The 23,502-nt window shown below is 49.9% G+C and overlaps 2 protein-coding genes across 3 annotated transcripts in view; both read right to left on the bottom strand.

The window, feature by feature from the left end:
* Nucleotides 1-13,989, bottom strand: part of CD99L2 (CD99 molecule like 2) — a 111,581-nt gene extending 97,592 nt beyond the window's left edge. The window contains exon 1 of one of the 2 annotated variants that reach the window (XM_060088129.1): nucleotides 13,845-13,989. In XM_060088129.1, coding sequence (XP_059944112.1) covers nucleotides 13,845-13,911 — 67 coding nt within the window. In that variant the 5' untranslated portion in view covers nucleotides 13,912-13,989. The remainder of the gene's footprint in view (nucleotides 1-13,844) is intronic. The other variant, XM_060088128.1, reaches the window with a different exon arrangement.
* An 8,651-nt stretch (nucleotides 13,990-22,640) lies between these two features.
* Nucleotides 22,641-23,230, bottom strand: LOC132482217 (translationally-controlled tumor protein-like). The gene is given in 1 exon segment (XM_060087360.1): nucleotides 22,641-23,230. A coding segment is annotated over 1 exon segment (414 nt). The 5' UTR covers nucleotides 23,216-23,230; the 3' UTR covers nucleotides 22,641-22,801.
* Between the last annotated feature and the right edge of the window lie 272 nt (nucleotides 23,231-23,502).

Below are 23,502 nucleotides of genomic sequence, written 5' to 3'. Positions count from 1 at the left end.
CCTGCCCCAGCTGACCTGCAGAGCCTGCCAGGCAGCCCCCTTTGGCGGCCCCTCCTGCTCCCCTTGGGGTACAGCCACAGCGTGGTCACGGCAGAGACCCGAGCATCAGCAATTCCTGTCACAACGTTCTGCTCTCACCCTACAAATCCCCAACCTTGAGAGGAGAACCCACTCTCTAGCCCCACGACACTGGGACCTTCTGGAAGCAAGGCCAGTGCCCGAGTCACCTCCGTTGGCCCAGCACCGAGCAGGGTGCCTGGAGGCACTTAATCAACACCTCCTGGACGGGACCGACCATAGGCCCAGCAACCACCAGCCTGGCCATGCTGTGGGGCGGTGCCTCCCTGCAGTAGCAGGTCTCACATCCCTGTGCTGACTGGCATTGGCACAGCTGCCAGTTCAGGGTTTGTGACTCGAGCCAGGCCCTCGGGGTACCTTGGCAATCCACGTTCCTTAATCGGCTCCTTTTGTCACCTGACATTACTCCTCCAACCTTTAACTGTCTAGCTGGCTCCCCACACGCTCGGCACGAGACTGTCTCCTTGTCCGCAGGCCCCCTTGGCCACCTCATGTGTGTATGTGATAAGAAAAGGAACAGCAGTTGACGTGAATGGAGCACTAAGGTTCACACCCTCTCTCTCCACCCTCTCCCAGCCACCCTGTCATTAGGTACCATTATCCTCAGCCAAATATTATGTACAAATGTTTACTGAAATGTAATTTATAATAGCAAAGACCTGGAGTCCACCTTAATATCCATCAGAAATCATGTATTGAAAACAATTTTAATTACACAAGAAAATTTAAGGTTACATAAACAGGATAAAGATATATCAATTTGTGTTTCTAGTAATGGCAGGATAGATTATTTGGAGGAACCTTCCAATTAAGAACAACTAAATGGGTGATTTTTAAAAACATACCCTTAAAAACACCGAAGAACTGACAAAATGGTAAAAACAACAACAAACATGCAAAACCTAAGAGACAGCAGGAAATCCAGAGATGCGGGAACCCATGCACACCCAGCTGGACCAACTTTGCCTTTGATTTTGGCAACTTTCCAAGACAGGCAAAGGGGACTGTAGTTTGGGACCATGACCACCTAAATTGAGGAATCTATTTAATAGAAAAATTCCTCCCACATTAAACTGGGACACCAGAGGACTATACCCTTGGGGTAAGGATGACTCAGAAACAAACTTGCCCCTTCCCAATTCAGCCTCCAGAGGACTGCAAGGAAGGCTGCCTTGGCGCTGTGGAAACAAAGGGAAAAAATCAGGCACTTGTTTTAAGTAGTCCCAGGCTAATAATGTCCTAAGGGCACCTGACAAAGTCAAATACAAATCTTCTCTGGAAGAAGGTACATTTATCCTAGACTTCAAAGCATCCCCACATATATATTTCAAGGGCAATGAGTAGTACACAGCCAAAAATAACCAAGCACATGAGGAAATAAAGCATTGTGTGTGAGAACCATAGAAAAAGAATAGATCAATGAGCCAAGACTTGACCAGGCAATTCATAAAGAAATCAAATTGGACAATAAACATATGGAAAGATACCCAACTTCATTAGTAACCAGAGAGATGCAAACGAAACCATAAAAATATAATACTACACACCCACTAGTAGCTAAAATTATACTGAAGTCTGAGAGTGCCAAGTGTTGGCACAACCACTTTGGAAGACAGTGTGGCATCACCTGCTAAGACTGAAGTTACCAATACTACATAACCCAGAAACTCCACTCCTAGGTAGAATCCAAGGACAGCCAATGTTCAAACTTTTTAGTCTTACACACTCAAAACTTGAGAATCTCAAAAAGCTTTTGTTTATGTGGGTTATATCCATTGACATTTATCATATTAGAAATTAAAACTGAGAAAAATGTAAAACACAAGAAGACGCAAGCCCACATTCCATTGGCCATCACAGTAATGATGTTACACATCACATCAACTCTGGAAACACCATACACTCATGAGAAAATAATGCAAAATGCATTTAATATCTTAGTGTTATTATGAAAATAGCCTGACCTTGTGGACTCCTGAAAACACTATGGAGGCCCTCCAAGGGTCCCCAGACCACAGTTTAAGAACCAGCACCCTAGATACATATATACAATGGAACTCTACTCAGCCTTAAAAAAGAATGAAATGCCACTTGCAGCAACATGGATGAACCTAGAGATTATCATAGGTGAAATAAGTCAGCGAAAGACAAATATCGTATCACTTATATGTGGAATTTAAAATATGACACAAATAAACTTACCTACAAAATAGAAACAGACTCACAAACATAGAGAACAGACATGTGATTGCCAAGGGGGAGGGGGGTGGGGGAGGGCTGGATTGGGAGTTTGAGATTAACAGATGCAAACTGTTATATACAGAACGGATAAACAACAAGGTCCTACTGTAGGGCACAGGGAATTCTATTCAGTATCCTGTGATAAACCATAATGGAAAAGAATATGAAAAAGAATGTATATATATGTATAGCTGAATTACTTTGCTGTACAGCAGAAATTAACAACATTCTAAACCAAGTATACTTCAATAAGTTAAAAACAAAAAAGAACCAGTACCCTAGAGAAACTTGTACATATCTACATAAGAATGGTTATGACTGAACTGCTTGAAACATTCAAAAACTGGAAACAACCCAAACATCCATCAGTAAGAGAACAAGGGACTTCCCTGGTGGCACAGTGGTTAATAATCCTCCTGCCAATGCAGGGGACATGGGTTCGAGCCCTGGTCTGGGAAGATCCCACATGCCACGGGGCAACTAAGCCTGTGCGCCACAACTACTGAGCCTACGTGCCACAACTACTGAAGCCTGTGCTCCACAACAAGAGAAGACACGGCAATGAGAAGCACAAAAGCCTACATAGAGTGTAATTCCAATTCTACAAAGCTACAGGACAGGCCAAACTAAACTATTTAGGGCCGCATGCATAGGTGGTAAAAGTATCAAGCAAAAAAAATGACTGCACAAAAGGCAGGCTAGTGTCACCTCTGGGGGGAGGGTGGGTCTGTGATCAGGAGAGGCACACAGAGGTCCACCTGGGTGCTGTCAACATTCTATTTCTTGGCCTGATTGGTGATGACACAGATCTTCACTTTATACTTACTTGTTAAAGGCCTTGCACACTTTTCTATATCTATGTCATATTTCACAATAAGGGAAAAAGCTATATACACAGGTCAATACTAATAATGTGAAATATATATTTCTACAGAGAAAAAAACTACTACTGAAATATGGTATTCCAGGGAATTCCCTGGCGGTCCAGTGGTTAGGACTCAGCGCTGTCACTGCCAGGACCCAGGTTCAATCCCTGGTAGGGGAACTAAGATCCTGCAAGCCATGCAGTGTGGCAAAAAAAAAAAAAAAAAAAAAGTTAAAAAAAAAGAAATACTGTATTCCAACATGTTAACAGTAGTTAACCCTGGGTTATGGGGTTTGCATTTTCTCGACACCTTTCTACGTTTTCAAAGTTTACTACAAAGAGCACATATTCCTCACGTAACCATGTAAACACCTGGTATTATCAGACTTCATTATAGTTTTTAGCTTACTGGAGGGTATGTAATTTTATCTTATTACAGGTTAATTTGCATCTCTCCAATTACTAATGAGGTTGAGCATCTTTTTATATGTTTGTTGCCCAATTTGATTTCTTCTTTTACGAATTGCCTGGTCAAGTCTTTGGCTCATCTTTCTGTTTATTCTTTTTCACCGGTTCTCAGAAAACTGAGAAACATATTTAAAAAAACAAGGTCGTCAGCTAAAACTGAAGCTAATAAGGATCAACACAAACTAGATGGGACAAGCCATCTGTGGGAATCTATGCAGAAAATAACTACCTAAGGAGATTGGTGATGCGTCTGATCTAACTAGGATGAGCTCAAAGCTCACCAAGGAGCCTACGGTGTTTTCCTGGTTGGCTGTGATCTGATTTACTCTCACATGTGTATCCTGAGGCAATGTGACGATGACAGAAAACTCCAGTGGCTCATGAGGAACTGAAAATGGAGAGTGGAATCACAAAGAATACGTCTGTCTGTACAGCAGCGGGTCTCAACCTGGGCGCTTCTGCTCCCAGGGGCCATTGAGCAATGTCTGCACTCGTTTGGGGTTGGCTGACTTAGGAGGGGGTACTACTGGCATCTAGTGGGGAGAAGCCAAGAATGCTGCTAAATATCTTATGATGCACAGGACAGCCCTCCTGATGAATTCTCCCACCCCAAATGTCAACAGTGCCATTGTTGAGAAACCCTGCTCAATAGCCTCTATCTGGGGTAAAACCGCTCCACCTTTTGTGACCCTTCTCCAAGTAGCAACAGTCAAATCCCCAAGCTGTCCCACCTCGATGGGGGTACTCCAAAGCCCTTGAGACCCACCATGCAACTGCCTGGGGAGGAACTTCTAGCCAGAGGAGAGGGCAAACAAGAAGATGCCAAGGCGATGGACTGCTTAGCATACTGGAGGAGCAGCAAGCCAGCCCCGGGCAGGGGTGGGAGCCAAGGTCAGAGCATGCGTAGGCCCCATTCTGTTGGAACTTGTAGGCCACAGAGGGGTTTAGATTTTATTTTCATTACAACTGGAAGCTACTGGAGGGTTCTGGGCAGAGGGATGCAATGTGATTTAGGTCTCTAAAGGTGGTCTGGCTGCTGTGTAGAGACTGAACTGTAGGGGGCAGAAGTGAACTCTGAGACACCTGTTGGGAGGTCTCTGTCAGGGCTCCAATGAGAGGGGACAGTGGCCCAGCCAAGGGAGGTAGCCAGAGAGGAGGTGAAACAGGTGGGAGTCTGGATGATTCCAGGTGGTCACAGGCATGGTCTGCTGACAGATCAGATGGGGGCCATGAAGGAAAGAAAGCCATGGAGGAGTGGCCAGAGCCCCTAGCAGAATGGGGCTTCCAGTTACTCAGGTTGGGGGAGCAGGTTTGGAGGCAGCCAGCAGCAGCTCAGGTTTGCACTGGGTCTTCTGTGACACGTATGAGCAAGGGTAATAATCAAAAGAACTTAACATGGCTGCACAGGGCATGGACCCTTTGGTAGCTGGATTATGGGGAGGTCCAGGAATCTTGGGGGAAGGGCGAGGACTCAGTTGGTGGGAGAGGAAAACAGATGAACCCGAAGAATTTCAGTAACACCAGCAAGACATCAGACAAGCACGTGGGGATGTTGAATGCAGGAGCCTGGAAGTCAAGAGAGATCAGAGCTGGGGATAGAAACTGAAGAGTCAAAAGCTTGCAGATGGGATTTCATTTAACGCCATGAGGCTGGTGAAAGCACCTGGGAAGCGAGTGCAAGTAAAGCAGGTGGACTAGGCCCAAGGCATCCCCACAAGCCCTAAGGTCAGAGGTGAGGAAGAATGGCAAGGAACGACCAGTGTGGCTTCCCAGAAGCCAAGGGGACAAAGTGCTTCCAGGGGAGGGTGTCAGATGATCCTTGGACCTAGCCACACTGAAGTCATCACTAACTTTGGCCACAAGCAGCTGCGAGGGAGGGGTGGGAAGCCACGTGTTGGGAGGAAATTAATGGGAGCCCCAAACTACCACAAGTCCACATGGTATGTTGTATTTTATGAACGAAAGATTAAAATATACTTCTTGTTTGTTTCTTTTTAGGCACTACTTTTGATTTTTGCTTTTTTTTTTTTAAGCTGGACGACAGAGCCAAATGAATGAATGGTGAGAAAGTAAAAGGGATTGCTCCCGAAAGATAGCCCAGAAATCTGCAGGAGGCCAACGGGCTATGAAGAGCAACTACATTAGACTTGCTCCTGGGACGGTTCTTCCTCTGAGCTCATTGGGACCCTGAGCCCAGCTCAGTAATTCCCTGGGCACTTTGGTTCTGGTCAATAAAGGCTTTTGTAAACGAAAGCCCCTGAATGCTCATTAGAACCAATGCAAGCAAGCAAGGAAGGCAGCCCTTAGGCAGGTGGCCTCTTTCCCATTCTCCTCCCCTCTGGGGAGCCTAGCTTGGCTAATATCTTGACAACACAGCCTATTTGCACTAGCAGTTAATTGGCTACTCCAACAATTCTGTGAGGCCAACAAAGCAGAGGTCAGCAGCCTCTTGGTGCAGATAAGGCAACTGTGGCCAGCAAATGGTGGGGCCACACTGGAATGCAGGCCCGTGTTAATTCCATCATCCCAGGCTAGCTGAAGCAGCAATAAAAATAAAGAGAAGGTCAAAATGACCCGAGTGCCTTGGCAATATTTTGGGGTTAATGAATTCCGCACTGCAACAATGTTTCTTGGTACCACCTCTACGTTGGAAAACAGGCCCAAACAACCACCTTGCAATGCCAGCCAGAGGCTGCCTGGCCGCTCCTTGAAACAGATGTTCACTGAGCTGTGGCACTCCTCTCTGTGGGATTCCAGACAGTTTTCAAAGTGTTTTTGTTTTTTTTTTTTTTTTTTTTTTTTTTTTTTTTTTTTTTTTTTTTGTGGTATGCGGGCCTCTCACTGTTGTGGCCTCCCCCGTTGCGGAGCACAGGCTCCGGATGCGCAGGCTCCGGATGCGCAGGCCCAGCGGCCATGGCTCACGGGCCCAGCCGCTCCGCGGCATATGGGATCCTCCCAGACCGGGGCACGAACCCGTATCCCCTGCATCGGCAGGCGGACTCTCAACCACTGCGCCACCAGGGAGGCCCCAAGTGTTTTTGTTTTAAAGTTGCAGAACCCTCTGACATCTGATGAGCAGCCCCATGTAGAAAACAAACAAAAACAGAGCTCAAAACCACTTGAGGGCTTACTTGGTGACACAGCGGTTAAGAATCCACCTGCCAATGCAGGGGACACGGGTTCGAGCCCTGGTCCGGGAAGATCCCACATGCCGCAGAGAAACAAAGCCCGTGTGCCACAACTACTGAGCCCGTGTGCTGCAACTACTGAAGCCCACGCACCTAGAGCCCATGCTCCGCAACGAGAGAAGCCACCGCAGTGAGAAGCCCATGCACCGCAAAGAAGAGTAAGCCCCTGCTCGCCGCAACTAGAGAAAGCCCGCGTGCAGCAACAAAGACCCAACGCAGCCAAAAATAAATAAAATAAATTTATTTTTTAAAAAAACTAGTTGAAGGTGGAGTGGCGGTCTAGGCCCACCCATTTCTGCTTGGTCCTTTCCCCCAAGCCACCTGGGGACAAAGGTGAGCCGGCAGACCACTCCTCCTCCTCAGCAAAGGGGCAGGTACAGCCCAGACAAAGAAGAAAGCCTGTCTGCTGTACCCAGACTGCACCTGCTTCAAACTCAGCCATCAGGACTGGGGTGGGGGGGGCGGGACGGAGGAAAGGCCTTTCGGGACACAGCCAGTGGCCCCCGATACAGGTGGCCCACTGCACAGGGCGCACTCTGCAATCTCCTTGAGGAGTCGTTTAAAATCAAACACAGGCCAAAGAAATCCAGCTGCCTTCCAGGGCCCTCAGAGGTGCTTCAAAGCATTCATTGCCGCACCAAGGCCACCATCATAATCCAATTTTCTGCACATTTTTTTTTAAATCCTGAACTGAGAGCAGATTGGGGATTGATTTAAAATGGCAAAACTGAAACGATGTAAAGAAACACCACAAGCTAGTTTTTTCAAAGAATGAAGAGGACGCTAATATCCACCCCTTAGCTTCTCCTAGCTTCCTCTTGCTGCTGTAATAAATGATGGCCAACGTACTGCCCTACAACGCACACTTTTATCTTACAGTTTGGGAGGTCAGAAGTCCAACGCGGTCTCACTGGGCTGAAATCAAGGTATCGCCAGGGCTGCATTACTTCTGGAAGCTCTAGGGCAGAATCTGCGTATTCCTTGGCTCCTGGCCCTTTCCATCTTCAGAGCCAGCAAAGGCGGTGGAATCTTTCTCAGGTGGCATCACTCTGATCCTCACTCCGCTACCTTCCTCTTCGATATTTAAAGGAATCTCATCCTTTAATTAGCCAGCATAACCCAGGAGAATCTTATTTTCAGGCCAGCTGATTGGCAACCTAATTCCATCTGCTACCTTAATTTCCCTCTACTGTTGAGGAAGGAGATAGATAGACCCTGGGTTAACCTGCTGCAACTGGTTTCAACTGGTTTCATGCTGACCCTTTGAGATAAACTACCAATAAGAATTAAGCACCGTGATTGGCTGAAAGACAAAGCAGCCCACCACAGCTTCCTCATTTTTGTGGTCAAGATTTCCCAGCCCGACACATGTGCAGAAGGGGTCCCAGGTCATCCTCTAGTAATTTTGGCCACACTGTAATATCACTAGCATTGCGGTTTTGACCCTTCCCCCTCTCCCCCTGGGTTTTGCTTAGGTGCTCACGAGAAAGAGTCAAAATAGTGCTTGAGGGGCTTCCCTGGTGGTGCAGTGGTTGAGAATCCACCTGCCAATGCAGGGGACACGGGTTCGAGCCCTGGTCCGGGAAGATCCCACGTGCTGCAGAGCAACTAAGCCCGTGTGCCACAGCTACTGACCCTGTTCTCCAGAGCCCACGAGCCACAACTACTGAGCCCACGTGACACAACCACTGAAGCCCACGTGCCTGGAGCCCGTGCTCCGCAACAAGAGAAGCCACCGTAATGAGAAGCCCTCACACCGCAAGGAAGAGTAGCCCCTGCTCGCCACAACTAGAGAAAGCCCGCACGCAGCAACGAAGACCCAACGCAGCTAAAAATACATAAATTTATTAAAGAAAAAAATAGTGCTTGGTGGAAGCCTAAATAAGGAATTGCAGATGACATGATCATAGGGGAGAAAAAAGGAGGGTCACCCTCATCTAAACCCCAGAAGACTAACCCCATATTAACTACCTAAGCTACCCCAGGGCGCAAGGCATTGCTACCCCTACTCCGTGAGTTTGCCTGTGTGCTCTCCCACATGTACTGTGCTTCTAATAAAGTCTGTACCTGCTTTGCAGTCTTAGTCTCTTTGCTGAATTCTCTCCTCAAAGAAGACAAAGACTGAGGTCCTCTTCCCGGCCGAAATCACTATGTAACCTCCCATAGTCACAGGTTCCAGAGATTAGGGCATGGACATCTTTGGGGGCCATTTGCAACACTGACCTGCGTGAAAGATTTCTCCCCCGTTTCTATTACACGTTTAGGATGACTTTAGGCTTTTACATGCAAACCAAGATTGGCCAGTGAGTGGACCTGTGAGCCAGCCTCAGGCAGGGCCCAGCCTGGGCTGGGGAACAGGAACCTCCAGAGCCAGGCCTCCCCACACACACCAAGAGCAGCAGAGGAATACATAGCAAGTGCAAAGGGGAGGAGTGGACACACAGCAGGGAAAGCACCAGCACCAGGCGGGGGAAGAACCCAGAACGGGAAAGTCAGTGCACCTGGAAAGGATCTTGCCTGAACTCACAGAAACCAAAATCAGCTGCTCCCCACGCTCCCCTGCGAGCTGCCAAACAGCCTCATCACCCTCATCATCATCACCTCTGCTGGAGGCCCCTCCCCAGTGCCTGCTGACACTGACTCTTGGGTGATTTCTCTGTGTGTGTGCGTGTTTAAGAAACACACACATTCTTGTTATCTGGTATCCAAAATGATGGAGGGGATGGGATGTGACCTTCGACAGTGAGGAAGGGGCTGCAAACCAGTCAAAACAGGTGAGACTAAAAGGCAAACAGTCCCTAGACCCTGTCCGTCCACTGCAATGACGGGTGCATAAGGGCAACCCTGAGCCATGCAGGACAGGGAAGGTCCCCCCTGCCCAGGATGCACCTTTGCAGGGGCCACTGCTGCACTCAGGCAAGCAGGTTAAGTAGCTCTGGGCCAATCCTGCAGGGGCCCCAGGGGTCTGTCTGGCTCAAACCCAATAGCCCAAGTCAGCCCACAGGGCTTCTGCCTGGATCCCAGCGCCACCAGCACTCGGGGCCCCCTCTGCTCTTGCTCTCCCTGGCCCGACCAAACTCAGGGGCCCTGAAGACCAACCCCAACCCAGGGGTCACACGCTGCCACCTCCCTCATTTGTTCTGCTTGGACCGCAGTGAATTTATTTTAAACGGAGATAGAATCCACATACCATACAACTCACCCTTTCAAAGCGTACAATTTAGTGGTTCTTGGTACATTTACAAGGTTGTACAACCGCCACCTCTATCCAGTTCCAGAACATTTCCATCACCCTAAAAGGAAACCTGGTACCTATTAAGCAGTCACTCTTCATTCCCCTTAGACCCTGGCAACCACTAATCTACTTTTTGTCTCTATGGACTTGCCAACTCTGGACATTACATATAAATGGAATCATGCAATATGTGGGCTTTTGTGTCTGGCTTCCTTCACTTAGCATAATATTTTCAAGGTTTGCACTGTGTATTTTTTAAATGTGGCTTGGAATAATAGTTACTAGCACAGAGCTCACTCGGAGCCAGATGTTGTGCTAAGTACTTTATCCATTTGCACTCATTTAATCCTAGTAACAACACCATGAGGCGGATGGTGGTATTATCCCCATTTTCCAGATGAGGAAACTGAGGCACCAAGCAGTTAAGTGACTTGCCCTGCACCGTGGTAGCACTGGGCAGGCTTGCTCCGCAGCTGGCACTCTCCCTCTCTTGGCCGGGCTACCTCTCTTTTAAAGGAGCAGGCACTTGGAGATCTGCCAACAGGCTCATCACACATTCTTGGCCACGGCTCACATTTCTGTCACCTGCCCCATCCCTGGATATATCTACATTTATGACCCCTCCTTTGGTTACTCAGATAAACCTGGGTTCAAGTCCAAAACCTCACTGGACCACGTTTTTCATCTGAGTTATGGGTTACCACTCAGTTACTTTTCAAGGCTGTATGCAAACAGCCATTATGAACATCAGGAGACAAGATGGGTCACAGTGCCAAGCTTTCAGGGTAGTTAGGAGGTGTAAGTGTGTGCGAGGCACTGAGGGCCTGGTGCGTGGAATACACTGGGGAAGTGCAGCCCTCGTATGACTGTTACCCACCCGTACCACTGAGATTCTTCTCCCCGGAAGTCAAAAGCACAGCTTTCCATTTCTGTAGGCGCAGACAGGTGACATACCTGTCCTCAGACGATTTTTCAGAACTAGTAAAATACACAATGAGCTAAAAGCCCATCTGTAATTAGAACAGGAATGACTTGTTCACCACCTTTTAAACTCCTGGGAGCCTAAAATCTGTCTCAACTTGCCCGAGTCCGTGTGGATTTCACAATCGTGCTTCGAGGTTCTGAGTGTCTCCTGAGGCCTGCCAGGCTTTCTAGGTCACACCTCATTACTGAGGACCAGGACCAAGAAGAAAGTGGCTCTTGGGCAGACCCACCTGATCCACCACCTGGGGGCTCCCGGAAAGCCAGTGGGTACCTGAGACCTGCTTTGTGTTTGTTCATTTTGACACAGTGGCTCTGAAAACTGTAACTGCCCGGATCCCCAGAGGGGACCAATGCAAAATGCGTATTTGTCATGTTGTTGTGCACAAAAGATCCAGGAAACTGGGGCCCTACCTTGAAGCAAAAGCTTCTTCTGGTTCAGCGTTAATTAAAATTTAAAAAGATCACTGGCTAGCAATCTTAAATGGGTGGGATCCTGGCTCTATCCTTCCAAGTTATGTGACCAAGGGCCCCTCATCTGGAAGGCGGGGATTATACCTAACAAGCCAAACTCCTGGGGCAATTAAAAATATATATATGTGGGGCTTCCCTGGTGGCGCAGTGGTTGAGAGTCCGCCTGCCGATGCAGGGGACACGGGTTCGTGCCCCGATCCCGGAAGATCCCACATGCCGCGGAGCGGCTGGGCCCGCGAGCCATGGCCGCGGAGCCTGTGTGTCCGGAGCCTGTGCTCCGCAACGGGAGAGGCCACAGCAGTGAGAGGCCCGCGTACAGCAAAAAAAAAAAAAAATATATATATATATATATATATATATATATATATATATATGTGAAGTGGTACACAGCAAGAACTCAGGAGATGGTAGCTGGTGGCAGGGCTGCAAATCTGAGGGTGACACACGCCTGGTTCCCTCGAGATACCTTTATGAGTTGTTAGGCATTACACAGATGAGCAAACCGAACCAAGTTCAGAGCACTTTCCCAAGGCCACTTGGCCAGTAAGGCATAGGAAGAGGGCAGCCTCCAGGTGTAAAGGCATTATGCCTAGTACTTAAAAGCAAGGATAGTGGAATCAGAGAAGCCTGGAATCAAATCTTAGCTTTGCCACCTGAGGCAAGTTACTTCGCCTCTGTGTGCCTCCGTTTTCTCATCTGTAAAACGGCTGCACCCATTTGCAGTTTCCCCCACCACTTTGTAAATCACCTAGTGTAACCCGTGATGATGAAAACCTGACACCTCATCATTTAAATTCCTCACCTTCTCAATGTGCCTACTATGTTGAAGACTCGCAGAAGACAGCCTCGAAGGGAGCATCATTTTTCGAACTTTTTTGCGCTTCCACTTTCAAACGTCCCATATCATTAGATGCAAGTTAATCAAGTGATCATACTTTTCCCCACAAATGCATCATAAACAAAATAAAAATCTTAACCCCAAAGGGAAAAATTAAACAAAATTCAACAGCCCTGTAACTTGCTTTATTATTCTTTACTGCACTAATAGTATATAGACTGTGATGTTTGCACTTATTTTCTCCCGCATCAGGATGTCAGCTCCACGAGGACAGAGCCTGAATTTTGTTCACTGCTGCAGCATCAGTGTCTAGAACAGAGCCTGACACCTTTGTAGAATGCTGAATGGCTCTTCTTGTACAGACTCCAGGAGGGCTGCCCGCATGAGAAACATTTCTACATCTTTTGCAAAACTGCCTTGGACTGTCTACTGTTTTCCAGTGTTCCTTATAAGTAACATAACCCTCACTAGAACGCACTTACAGGACACGGTTTTGTTTTTGCTGAGCTCATGTGTTTTTAACTAGCTGAATCTGCCTTTGTGTCAGGAAGCTCAGAGCACAATTCTGGGCTCAACTGCAGTGTTTTCCTCAACCTCTTTTTCTGATGTGGAGATGAGGTAAGTTGAGTGTAAGAAGATTCTGCTGGGACTCCTTGGTGACCCTATTTTTAACCACAGACTGCATTTATTCTAAGAAGATGCTTCTCAAACTTAAAATGTGCCTGCGAATTACCCGGGGATCTAGTTAATGCAGAATCTGACTCAGTAGGTCAGGGGCGGGGCCTGAGATGCTGCTTTTCCTAACAAGTCCCAAGAGATGTCGTGGCGGGCCTTGGACCACACTTTGAGTAGCGAGGGCCTAAGAAACTTGCTTCCTTGATTTGGTAGAATTTCTCTCTCCTCCTCCTTGGCAAAATATCACCAATGGCTCGAAAACTGGGGCGGGTACCAGAAGCTCCTGGGGAGCTGGTTAGACTTACACACCGCCATTCCCCATCTACCTCCCATCCCCGCCGAGATGCTGACAAAGCAAGAGTGAACACAGGAAGCTCGCCAGGTGCTTCTGCTGCAGGTGGCCTGGAAACACATTTTGAGAAGCCCTGCTCAGGGAATGAGTGCTCTCTTCAAGGTTTTTCCAACGACAATCTCGCGGGGACAGGTGTTGTCACCGGCGGAGACACCTTGTTCAGGATTTTAAGGGGGGAGTATCCCGCTGTTTCTAGCCCAGCACCAGGAGGGGTCCCGGTCCCTCCCCACCGGCCACATGGGCTGCGGCAGGGTCAGCCCCCGCGGGCTCGGGGCTAGCACCCCCGCCCCATCTTCCCACACGGCCCCACCTGCCTGCCGGCAGCCTCCGCAGCAGGCCCTCGGGCGGGGGCCGAGCCGCTCATGCGCACCACCGGGCCCACGGGGCACAGGGTCCCCGCCCCACGGGCCCAGAGGGCGGGGTCCCCGCGTGCCCCCCGCCCGCCTTACCTCTCTGGACCAGAGTGGCCAAGGAGAAAGCGAGGTAGATGAGGAACGCCGAGTGCCAGGCCACCATGGCTGGGAGCGGGCAGACGGGGCCCAGAGGCGCACAGTTAGCGCGAGAGCACCCGAGGGGGTGGTCGGGGAGGAGCCGGGAAGGAGGAGGAGGAGCAGAAGAGGGAGGAACCCTGCCGCTACTGCAGGGCCTCGCCCAGGGCCGGCGCGCGCGCGGCGCGGCCCCGAGAGGGAGGAGGAGAGGCGCGTGCGAGCTCTGACGTCGGGGCGTGCCCGACGGAGACGAGGTGAGGTGGGGTGGGACTGCGACTGTGGTGCGAGGGGCGGGGCGAGCCTGCAGTCTCGGGGGCGGGGCCTATGCACGAGGGGTGGGCCGGCAGCCTGCGAGCGGGGCTGGAGCGTGAGGGGCGGAGCCAGACACCCAGCAGGTTAGGCTGTCTGGGTCCCGGCCAGCGCCGGCCCGCGGCTCGAGGGCCCCTTCACACCCCTCTCTCGAAGGGGAAGTCTCAGAGGTGGGCCCTGCGGGCCCGGAGCAGTGAGTCAACAGTGGTTGGGGAGCCGGAGGCGCCGGCAGCAAGGATATGCGGTGGTTTCCACCCGGCGCGCCAGACTCCTCTAGGGCCCGGAGCAGGACCCGAGGCGGCGCACAAGCCTGGTGCGTTCCGCCAGCCGGGTGACCTTGGACAGGGCTCTTCCCCTTCTGGCCTTGGTGTCCTCCCGGTAAAGGGCTGTTCCCTAGGGGTCCCCCTAGCTGCGGCTCCAGGACCCGGCACCTGCGCTCCGGCCCCCGTCGCCTTGGCGGAACTTGTTTGTCGGAACCGCCGGCTGCCCTCCCACTTAGCTGATCCTGCAATGGAGCCCTGCCCAGAGATGAAAGAAAAGGGCCATTTTCGTGGCTGGCCGCGGTTGGCAAACAGCGGCACGTCTGGAGGAAACGAGCCTGAGGCCGGGGGCGCGGGGGGCAGGCGAGAGGGAAGTTGCGGGGTGACCTGGAGCCGAGCGCCGTGGGCCCGGGGGAGGAAGGAGGAGGGACAGGGTCAGCTCCCCCGAGGCTTTGATGAATGCGCTGAAAGCGCGAGTTCACATCTGCGGAGTCAATCTGTAAACGTGCTCAGTGATCGACACACGCGCTGCAGCCCCTTCCCATGAACCCCTCCAACTGAGTCCATCTCCGGGACTGGGTGAAATCAGATTCCGACACTGACTGTAACAGCAAAATGCCCGCTGCAGCCTTTGACGTGAACGCTCTCCAGAAGGGCTCCGGCTGCAGCCGGCTTTCAAAGACAAAGAGAAGGCACCGCTGCTCCCCTAAGTCGTCGAGCCTGTCCCTGCCATTATTCGACACAGGCTGCCCTGGGCCACATCCTCCTTGAGGGTGGCTACTACCATCTCCCCCACAGTGTCCCTTCAGTAGGCTGCCTGTGTCTCCCACAGGGCCGCACCTCCATACCCCCCCAGAGGCTTCCGCCACCCTCTGAGCCATAGTAGGGGGCTGGGGTCTCCCTGAGATGGAGCCAAAATCTTTCCCTCTGTGACTTCTTTCCATTGCTCTGAATCTTGGGGCTGCAAAAACAAAACATACAAGGAGTGAGTTGATATTCTGATTTTCAGGGCAGTGCTTATTCTATGACACTAGCAGGAGAATTAACAGAAATAGCTAGTGGTTATTGAACACACACGATATACATGGCATATTTCAGGCATTTTATTCTTATTTTTTATGCCCACAACAACTTCATGTATCACCTCAACAATTAATGAGGGAAAAGGAGCAAAATGGAGATTCCTTGAGGTTGCGGAGTTAACCAGGTCCAGTCCCATAGTGTCAAAGGGGTCAGGGGGATCACCAGGAACCCCAGCAGGTGAATGGCTAAGAACATGTGCTTCCGAGCCAGACAGAGTGGCGATCCTGGCTGGACGCAATAAGTTCATCCTAAGGATTAAATGAGATACTGGAAAGCAAGTGGCCTCGGACACGGTGAGCGGAGATGCATTACTTGTTACTCTTATAACAGCTAAAGAAATACTGGCTACTGTGAGGTTGGGCAGTTGCTGTGTATTCCAGGATGCGAATATGCCCGCAATTTTCCCACTAACTCCGGGTGCCCTGGGGCTTCAGGAGTCCCACCTGTAAGGAGGGCACTAGACATCATGCTCTTTTAAAGCCCTTCAGGCTCTGATGGGTGAACCTCAGCACCTACCCACTCAGCTACACTGAGGAGGCTTGAGGAGGTGAGGAAAATGCAGCCTTTAAGTGAGGCATCTCAGTCACTCGCAGCTGGGACTCTAACTGGTCAATGTGTAGCAGAGATACCTCAATCCCAGCAGCAAGACACTGGCCACGGTGTAACATGCAGGAAGACTGTTTTCTAGCTCAGGGGTGGTTGGCACACCGGCCTGCAGGTCAAATACAGCCCACCCGCCCGTTTGTATGACCTGCAAACTAGGAATGGTATTTGTACCTTTAAATGGTTGAAAAAATCAAAAGAAGGTTATTTTGTGACAGGGAACATTTAGACGAAATTCACGTGTCAGGATCCATGAAGCTGGTGGGAACACAGCCACGTGCATTCGTTTCTGTATTGTCTATGGCTGTTTTTCTGCTACCACAGCAGAATTGAGTAGTTGCAACAGAGACCATGGAGCCCACACAGCCTAAAATATCTACTACCTAGCTCTTTACAGGAAAAGTGTGTTGGCCTCCATTCTAGCAAATTGAACTATGGCAAGGATGAATAGTGACAGGCGATGGTGCGGGGCATAAAGAGTAGAACGGGATGAGCACAGGAGCTGGCACGGGAACAAGAAGCAACAGGAAAGGATCGTGTTTATCGTGTGCCAAAAGACACCCACTCAGAAAAACCCGAAGAACAAAAAAACAGGCCTTTGGGCTTCCCTGGTGGTGCAGTGGTTGAGAGTCCGCCTGCCGATGCAGGGGACACGGGTTCATGCCCCAGTCCGGGAAGATCCCACATGCCGCGGAGCGGCTGGGCCCGTGAGCCATGGCCGCTGAGCCTGCGCATCTGGAGCCTGTGCTCCGCAACGGGAGGGGCTGCAATGGTGAGAAGCCCACGTACCGCAAAAAAAAAAAAAAAAAAAAGGCCTTCAAAATATTGCAAATGTCCGAGGTCAGTTATCCTGCCAGATAACTCTCCCTATGTAAAATGACTCATCTGAGACCTGGTTTGTCTCTCAGTCTCTTATAAGTCAGGTTAATGTAAGTCTGAGGGAATCGATGACATCAGGCCCTGAGCCTATCAGGCTAAGGACCTCCCTGGAACTTGGTGAGCCTCTCAAGTAGCTGCTACCCTGCTGAACTGCAATTGATTGTGGAGCTGATTTACATACAGGAAATTCTACACTTAGAAACCATGATTCTGTGCCCCCTGAATACACACACTCCCCACTGCCACTGCATGTGGGTGCTCGGACTGACTCCTGGCCAAGCCTGCCTTTTCTCCACACCACCCTCCTTGTCCTCACCCTCTTGCTACTCCTCAGCCCTTCCTGAACTTCTCATATCCTGCAGATGTTCACCACCTGGAAAACCATTTGGCCTGATGAGCTTCTCTCCTAAAACACCCACCTTTCCTCAGCACTGACCTAGGCAGAGAAGTGTGACATGGACAAATGGCCACCAGGGTAGTCTGGGAGTACAGGAGAGGCACAGATGGTGCTGGGAGGGCTTACACTACTCTGAGTTACGTAGGCTTCTGAGGGAAAGCCTGGTCTTCCGTCACACCCCACCATATCCTTAGGAAGATGTGTTCTAAATTCCAAAACACCTGTTCTCTCACTATTAGCACAGAGTTCCTGTTCTTGCTCCCAAGTGCCACAAATCACTCCTTGCAAAGTCCCCCAAGGGGGCCACCCTCACCTGTGGCCAAAATTAGACCCACCTGGTAGCATCTGCCCACCAGGGCTCTGGAATGGCCTTGCCATCAGCCCCATCACTGTTGAAGGTGCCCATCTGGAGAGCACCACTGTCCATGTCAGCAGTGCCGATTCCTGGTCCTTGGGGCACCAGAGTGGAGAGGGAGTCCACGTCAGAGCAGGGGCGAGGACAAAGGACTTGCCCTGACTCAGGGTCACCCTTTGGCCCCGGGACCCAAGGCAGCTCAGCTTGTGCTCAGGGCTTAAGCAGTCCTTCTGTCTGCTTCCTCTCCTCCCAAAGCCTTGGGTCCTAATCCCTTTTAACCAAAGTAGTTTGAGGGGCCGGGATGGGCTCCAGAGTAGGTGGGAAAGGGACCAGCACTCTCCCCACCCACCCAGCTCCCCACCATGCGGGCCAATTAAGAGACATAGCCTCCCTGCAAAGCACTGCAATGCAGAAAGCCAGCTGTGGGAGCCGGTGCACCAGGGGCTACAACAGTTCCCCAAATGCCTGATAGCAGGGGCGAGTCTTTGCCAGTCTCAGGCAAAACAAGAAAGTGATACTCTTGCCGTAATTCCCCCCCTTAAAGCACGAGTGCTGACCTTTATCCTGAAATCGTGGACTTTTCTGGGTACACAGAAGTCCTTTATTTCACGAAAAGATAACATTGTTTTGTTCAATGTGCCTGCTTTGCAAAATAAAAAGTTGGCAACCCTGCCCGTCCCCAAATTTAAAATAAAGAAATCTACTCACCAGTGAAATTCACAAGTCTGCGAAGCCCTGGCTATGCCAGCAATTTTAGCCCATCCAGGGCCCTGATACATGGGGATTTTTTGGAACACACCCCATATGTAAACAGAAGCCTTGAAAATGGATTCTAAAACAATGTTCCCTCTCATATTTTTTGAGTTGTAAGCAAATTATCCCTCAGTCGCCTCCTCCTCTCCACAATGTTCGTATTCACTCCTCTCTTGGATTTTCTAGTAAGGCAAGGTCAGGCAGAGCCTTGAATGCCATGTTAATGAGCAGTGCTTTGATCCTGAGAACAGAGGGAAGCCACTGAAGGGTTGTAAGCATTAATCAGCAGAAAGACAGGGAAAGTGAGGGGCAGGGAAAGTGGGGTCCACAGGAGTGGCTACTGGCATCATCTCGGTGGAGAAGCTGGGAGCCTGGGGCTGAAGAGAAGTGTCTGGATTCAGGCTATGTATGTGGCAGAGGCAACAGTGGCCATAGAAAGGAGAGGATGGCTGTGTCCATCTGGCCCTGTTCTCAGGGAAAAAAGGATGTCCAGGGTACCCTGTGGGGAGGAAACAGACAACAAGCAGTCAGGTGATAGAGGCAGTTAGAGAGGGGAGCACAGGGCACTGTGGGAGCGTCGAAGAGCTGACTTAAAGGAAAAGGAATAGTTCACCGTGCAGATGGCAGGGCGTGTGGGTTCCAAGAGAACCGCTGAAGCAAAAGCTAGGAAATGAGCCTTTGAATTTGAACTACCTGGAGCCAGGTCATGCAGGGTTCCTAGAGCAGGTGAAGTTTGGACTCTTATCCAAACGCAACTGGGAGCCCCAAAGAGTTTTAAGTGGGGCTGGGGTGAGGCTGCAGGGTGACGAGATCAGATTGGTGTTTCATGGTTCCATTTCCTTCAGGAGACTCAGGACTCTGCTGTACAGAACCCAGTGTCTGCCTCGGGGCGGGCTGGGATTCCGCTCTCCAGCTCTGTCGCCTGGAGACAAGGCAGTTTGGCCGGTCAGGAGCTTCAGGTGCACAGACAGTGGCAGATTTGCATCCCATGTTTCCACAGAACCCCCCTCCCTCATTCATTCCTATGGCTACTGCATGCGACAGTTGCTCACCCCTGGAAGTGACCCTTTGACCGGAGCATTTTGTAATCCAGTGCAACAACTTCCCAGGAGACACAAATCATCTCATCCTTTTTGACCCCTGTTAGAATTCCCATTGCGTGTTTGAAGTGTTTTCTTAACACATCAAGGACCATACTACAGTGATGATCATGTCAATGATGGTCACGGTGACAAGAATCCAGAAGGAAAAGAAGACAGGTGCAAAATGCCAGTGGGTCACCACCCAGTTTCAAGGCTCATTACCATGAGAAGGAGTCCTCTGCTCTGGAAATCTAAATGCAGAACACCAACCCGTCTTCTGGAAGCCTGCGTGCCAAGTCAAGCAGGGCAAAGCCTCATACCTGCATATTTTCCTAATTCAAGAGACTTCTGTAAATTTCTTTCTAGTGCTCAGTCGAGTTAATATGGAATTTGCATAAGCCCTTGGCAAAAAATAACTTATCTCTCTGTAATATTTGTGAGGCAGCATTTCCCACTCTGAACCCTGACCTCTGAAGGACTAGGACTTAACGTTTGCCTTCCAAACATGGACCTTATTTAACACATCCGGTGAAGTCTCCCTGAAGCACTCGGGAGACTCAAACCACAGAAACCAGTGTTTGGCCTCTTTATGTCTTTGCATGTCATCGAAGCAGCTGAAGAAACCTCCCGGAAAAAGTTACAGAACGCAAGTGTGGAAACAGCCTCCAATTAATAGTAATAACATTGTGTTCAAAAATACCTCTTGTCGGACTTCCCTGGTGGCGCAGTGGTTAAGAATCCTCCTGCCAATGCCGGGGACACAGGTTCGAGCCCTGGTCTGGGAAGATCCCATATGCCGCAGAGCAACTAGGTCCGTGTGCCACAACTACTGAGCCTGCGCTCTAGAGCCTGTGCAACACAACTGCTGAGCCCGTGAGCCACAACTACTGAAGCCCACGCACCTAGAGCCCGTGCTCCACAACAACAGAAGCCACTGTAATGAGAAGCCCACGCACCGCAACGAAGAGTAGCCCCCGCTCTCCGCAACTAGAGAAAGCCCACGCGCAGCAACGAAGACCCAACGCAGCCATAAATAAATAAATAAATAAAATGAATTTTTAGAAAAACATAATAAAGTTAAGAATTACCTCTTGTCGGTTTTCAATAGGCATCACCTCCCGTTTGGGGCACCAATACATCAAACACCTCCCTACACACACATACACAGACACACAAGTGCACACACATGGAGCACTAGTGTATGTGAATTCAGATATTATGGGAGCCCAATCCCAGTCCATCCAACAAGTTAATGATTCCCTAACTCCTATGTAAACATCAAAGCTCTGTTTGAGTGCAGACTTTTCTTACCTGGCCTGGGTAAACTAAGGCAAGGAAAAATGAGGGCAGTGTGGATCTACCTCTCACAGACCATGTGAATTTGAAGGAAAAAAATGATGAACATGTATCCACTGAGGTCTTCAAGACTTCTCAGAGCTCCCCTTTCTCTCCATCCCCACTAAGGACACCTGTGGAAACAGGGCATCTTAACTGGGGTCCTTCCTTCTCCTTTCCCTGCTCTCCCCCACTCAAGCCTCGCAGTGCCTTCGTCCCTTTGTTCTTGGGATGAGTCTGAGCTCCTGAGCTCAGCATTCAAGGCTCTGCAGGCCCTGGCCCCAGATGACCTCTCCAAATGGTCTCCCTCCCACCACTCCTGGCCCCAGGTTCCAGCCTTACCAGAACATTCCCTGTTCCCCAAAGCTCGGTGTTCCTTCCTGCCTCTGTGCTTTTGCTCACACTGCCCCTTCTACCAGGCCCTGTCTTCCTCTCGCTCTATCCCCGCTCCCTGGGCCATCTCATCCACACCTACGGGCAGATCACACCCACCTGCTCCTCCTGTGAACCCAGATATGTCTATTCAAAGGCCTGTTTTGCATTGTCTAATGGCTTTTCAGGGGGCACTGCAATGTCCAAAACAGGACTGTTCAGCCTTGTCCCCGAAATCATCCTGCCACTCCCTCGAGTGCTTCCCATCTCAGGAAATGGCACCACCGATCTCCCAGATGCTGGGGCCCCAAAGCTAGGAAGCAGCTTCAACCCCTCTCCTAGTCTCACCCACTCCATGACTAAGGCCTGCAAACTCTGCCCCCTAACCAGCCTTGGACATGCGCACCTGTATCTGTCGGGAATAACTGCAGCCCGTTCTCCACCCAGCAGCCAGAGGGAGCCTCTTAGAAGGTAAATCTGATCATGTTTTTCCTTTGCTTCAAATCCGTCAATCTCATGTTAAGGGCTCTCCACCTCAATCAGAGCAAATCGAAGCTCCTGTCCACGACCTACAAAGCCCTACATGAGCTGGCCTGAGCCTGCTGTACTGCTCCGTGCCTCCAGATTTTCCTACATGTTGCCACTGTCGGCAGTGACCTTCCTGCCGTTCTGGCTGGCTCCACTTTACCCCTCAGGCCTTAGTACAACGTACTGCCGCTCCCAGCCCAGGAAGGGTTAAGGGCCCATTCTTTCTACTCCCAAGGCCTCTGCGCTGGACTCTACCTCACTTCCGGCTTACTGCTTTGAAATGTGCTGTCTCCTTCCACTGGTCCCCTGGTTCTCAACCCTATAGTGACATGATAGGATCATCAGGGAAGCCTTCTTTCTTTTTAAATTGAGGTAAATTTCACCCTTTTCGAGTATACAATTCAGTGGCATTTAGTACATTCACAGTACTGCATGACAATCACCTCTATTTACAATACTTCCAGAATATTTCCATCATCCCCAAAGGAAACCCCAAACCCATTTGCACTCACTCCCTAGCTCCCCTCCCCCAGCCCCTGGCAACCATGAATCTCCTTTCTGTCTCTATGGATTTGCCTATTCTGGACAATTCATACAAATAAATCACATAATATGTGACATTTTGTGTCTGGCTCCTTTCACTCAGCATAATGTTTTCTCGGCTTATCCGTGCTGCAGCGTGTATTAGAATCTCGTTCCTTTTTATGGATGAATAATATTCCATTGTATGGATGCACCACATTTTTTTTGAGTTTAAATGCATTTTATTTGTAGACAACCTACATGACGTTTTTTTTTTTTCTCAAAAACAATGCCTCCGCTCCAAACAAATCAACATCAAAATGAAGAGCTCAAGATGACATCAGTCCCATTTGTCTAAGTCCTGGTGTTGTGTGGATGAAAAGCAGCAGCCAGCCAGTTATGACGAGCAGGTGATAGATCCAAAGTAACAGCCAAATTTGTTAACATTTTTCCATTTCTAAACCATCCTTAAAGAAAATCATATATGGGGTCACACCATCCTCACTATAGTCCAGCAGAGCAGCCATGCCATCTGGATTCATGTTTTCACCAATAAAGAACTGATAGTTTTTGAAATTAGCAAGGATGTGCTTGATTTGTTCTGCAGTCCCTGTCATAAAAGGTTTTACTCCCTCTGGTCTCTATTCTTAGAGCTTCCCTTTGATTGATTTCATGTAACCTTTGATGTACTTCTTGTAGGCTTCTTTTGTGAAGCTCCTTTCCTGAAAGTCATGGTTCATGACAGTATCCACACCGGTGACTACTGTGCTTTCGTTACCTTCTCCCTCGGGGCCTTCAGCGGAGGCGTTTCCACCAATGAACGAGTCAATGTTACCCTCTGACCTACTGACCATCTTCCCCTCCACCCCCAGACACAGGCCGTCCTCGACCTTCTGGATCTGCTCAGAGCGAGCGTGGTGCAGCCGGAGCGGTGCTGGGGGGAGCGGGGAGAGGGCGGAAAAAGGGATGCACCACATTTTGTTTATCCAGTCATCAGTAGATGGATATTGGGTTATTTCCAGTTTGGGGCTATTATGAGTGATGCTGCCGTGAACGTGTATGTAAAAGTTTTTGTGTGGGTGGGTGTATGTTTTCATTTCTCTTGGGTCTCTACTGAATTGCTAGGTATCAGGGAAGCTTT

Source organism: Mesoplodon densirostris, chromosome X, assembly GCF_025265405.1.
Source record: "Mesoplodon densirostris isolate mMesDen1 chromosome X, mMesDen1 primary haplotype, whole genome shotgun sequence".
NCBI classification, from domain to species: domain Eukaryota; kingdom Metazoa; phylum Chordata; class Mammalia; order Artiodactyla; family Ziphiidae; genus Mesoplodon; species Mesoplodon densirostris.
Note: the sequence above shows the minus strand (reverse complement) of the source record. Positions and strands in the feature narration are given on the sequence as shown.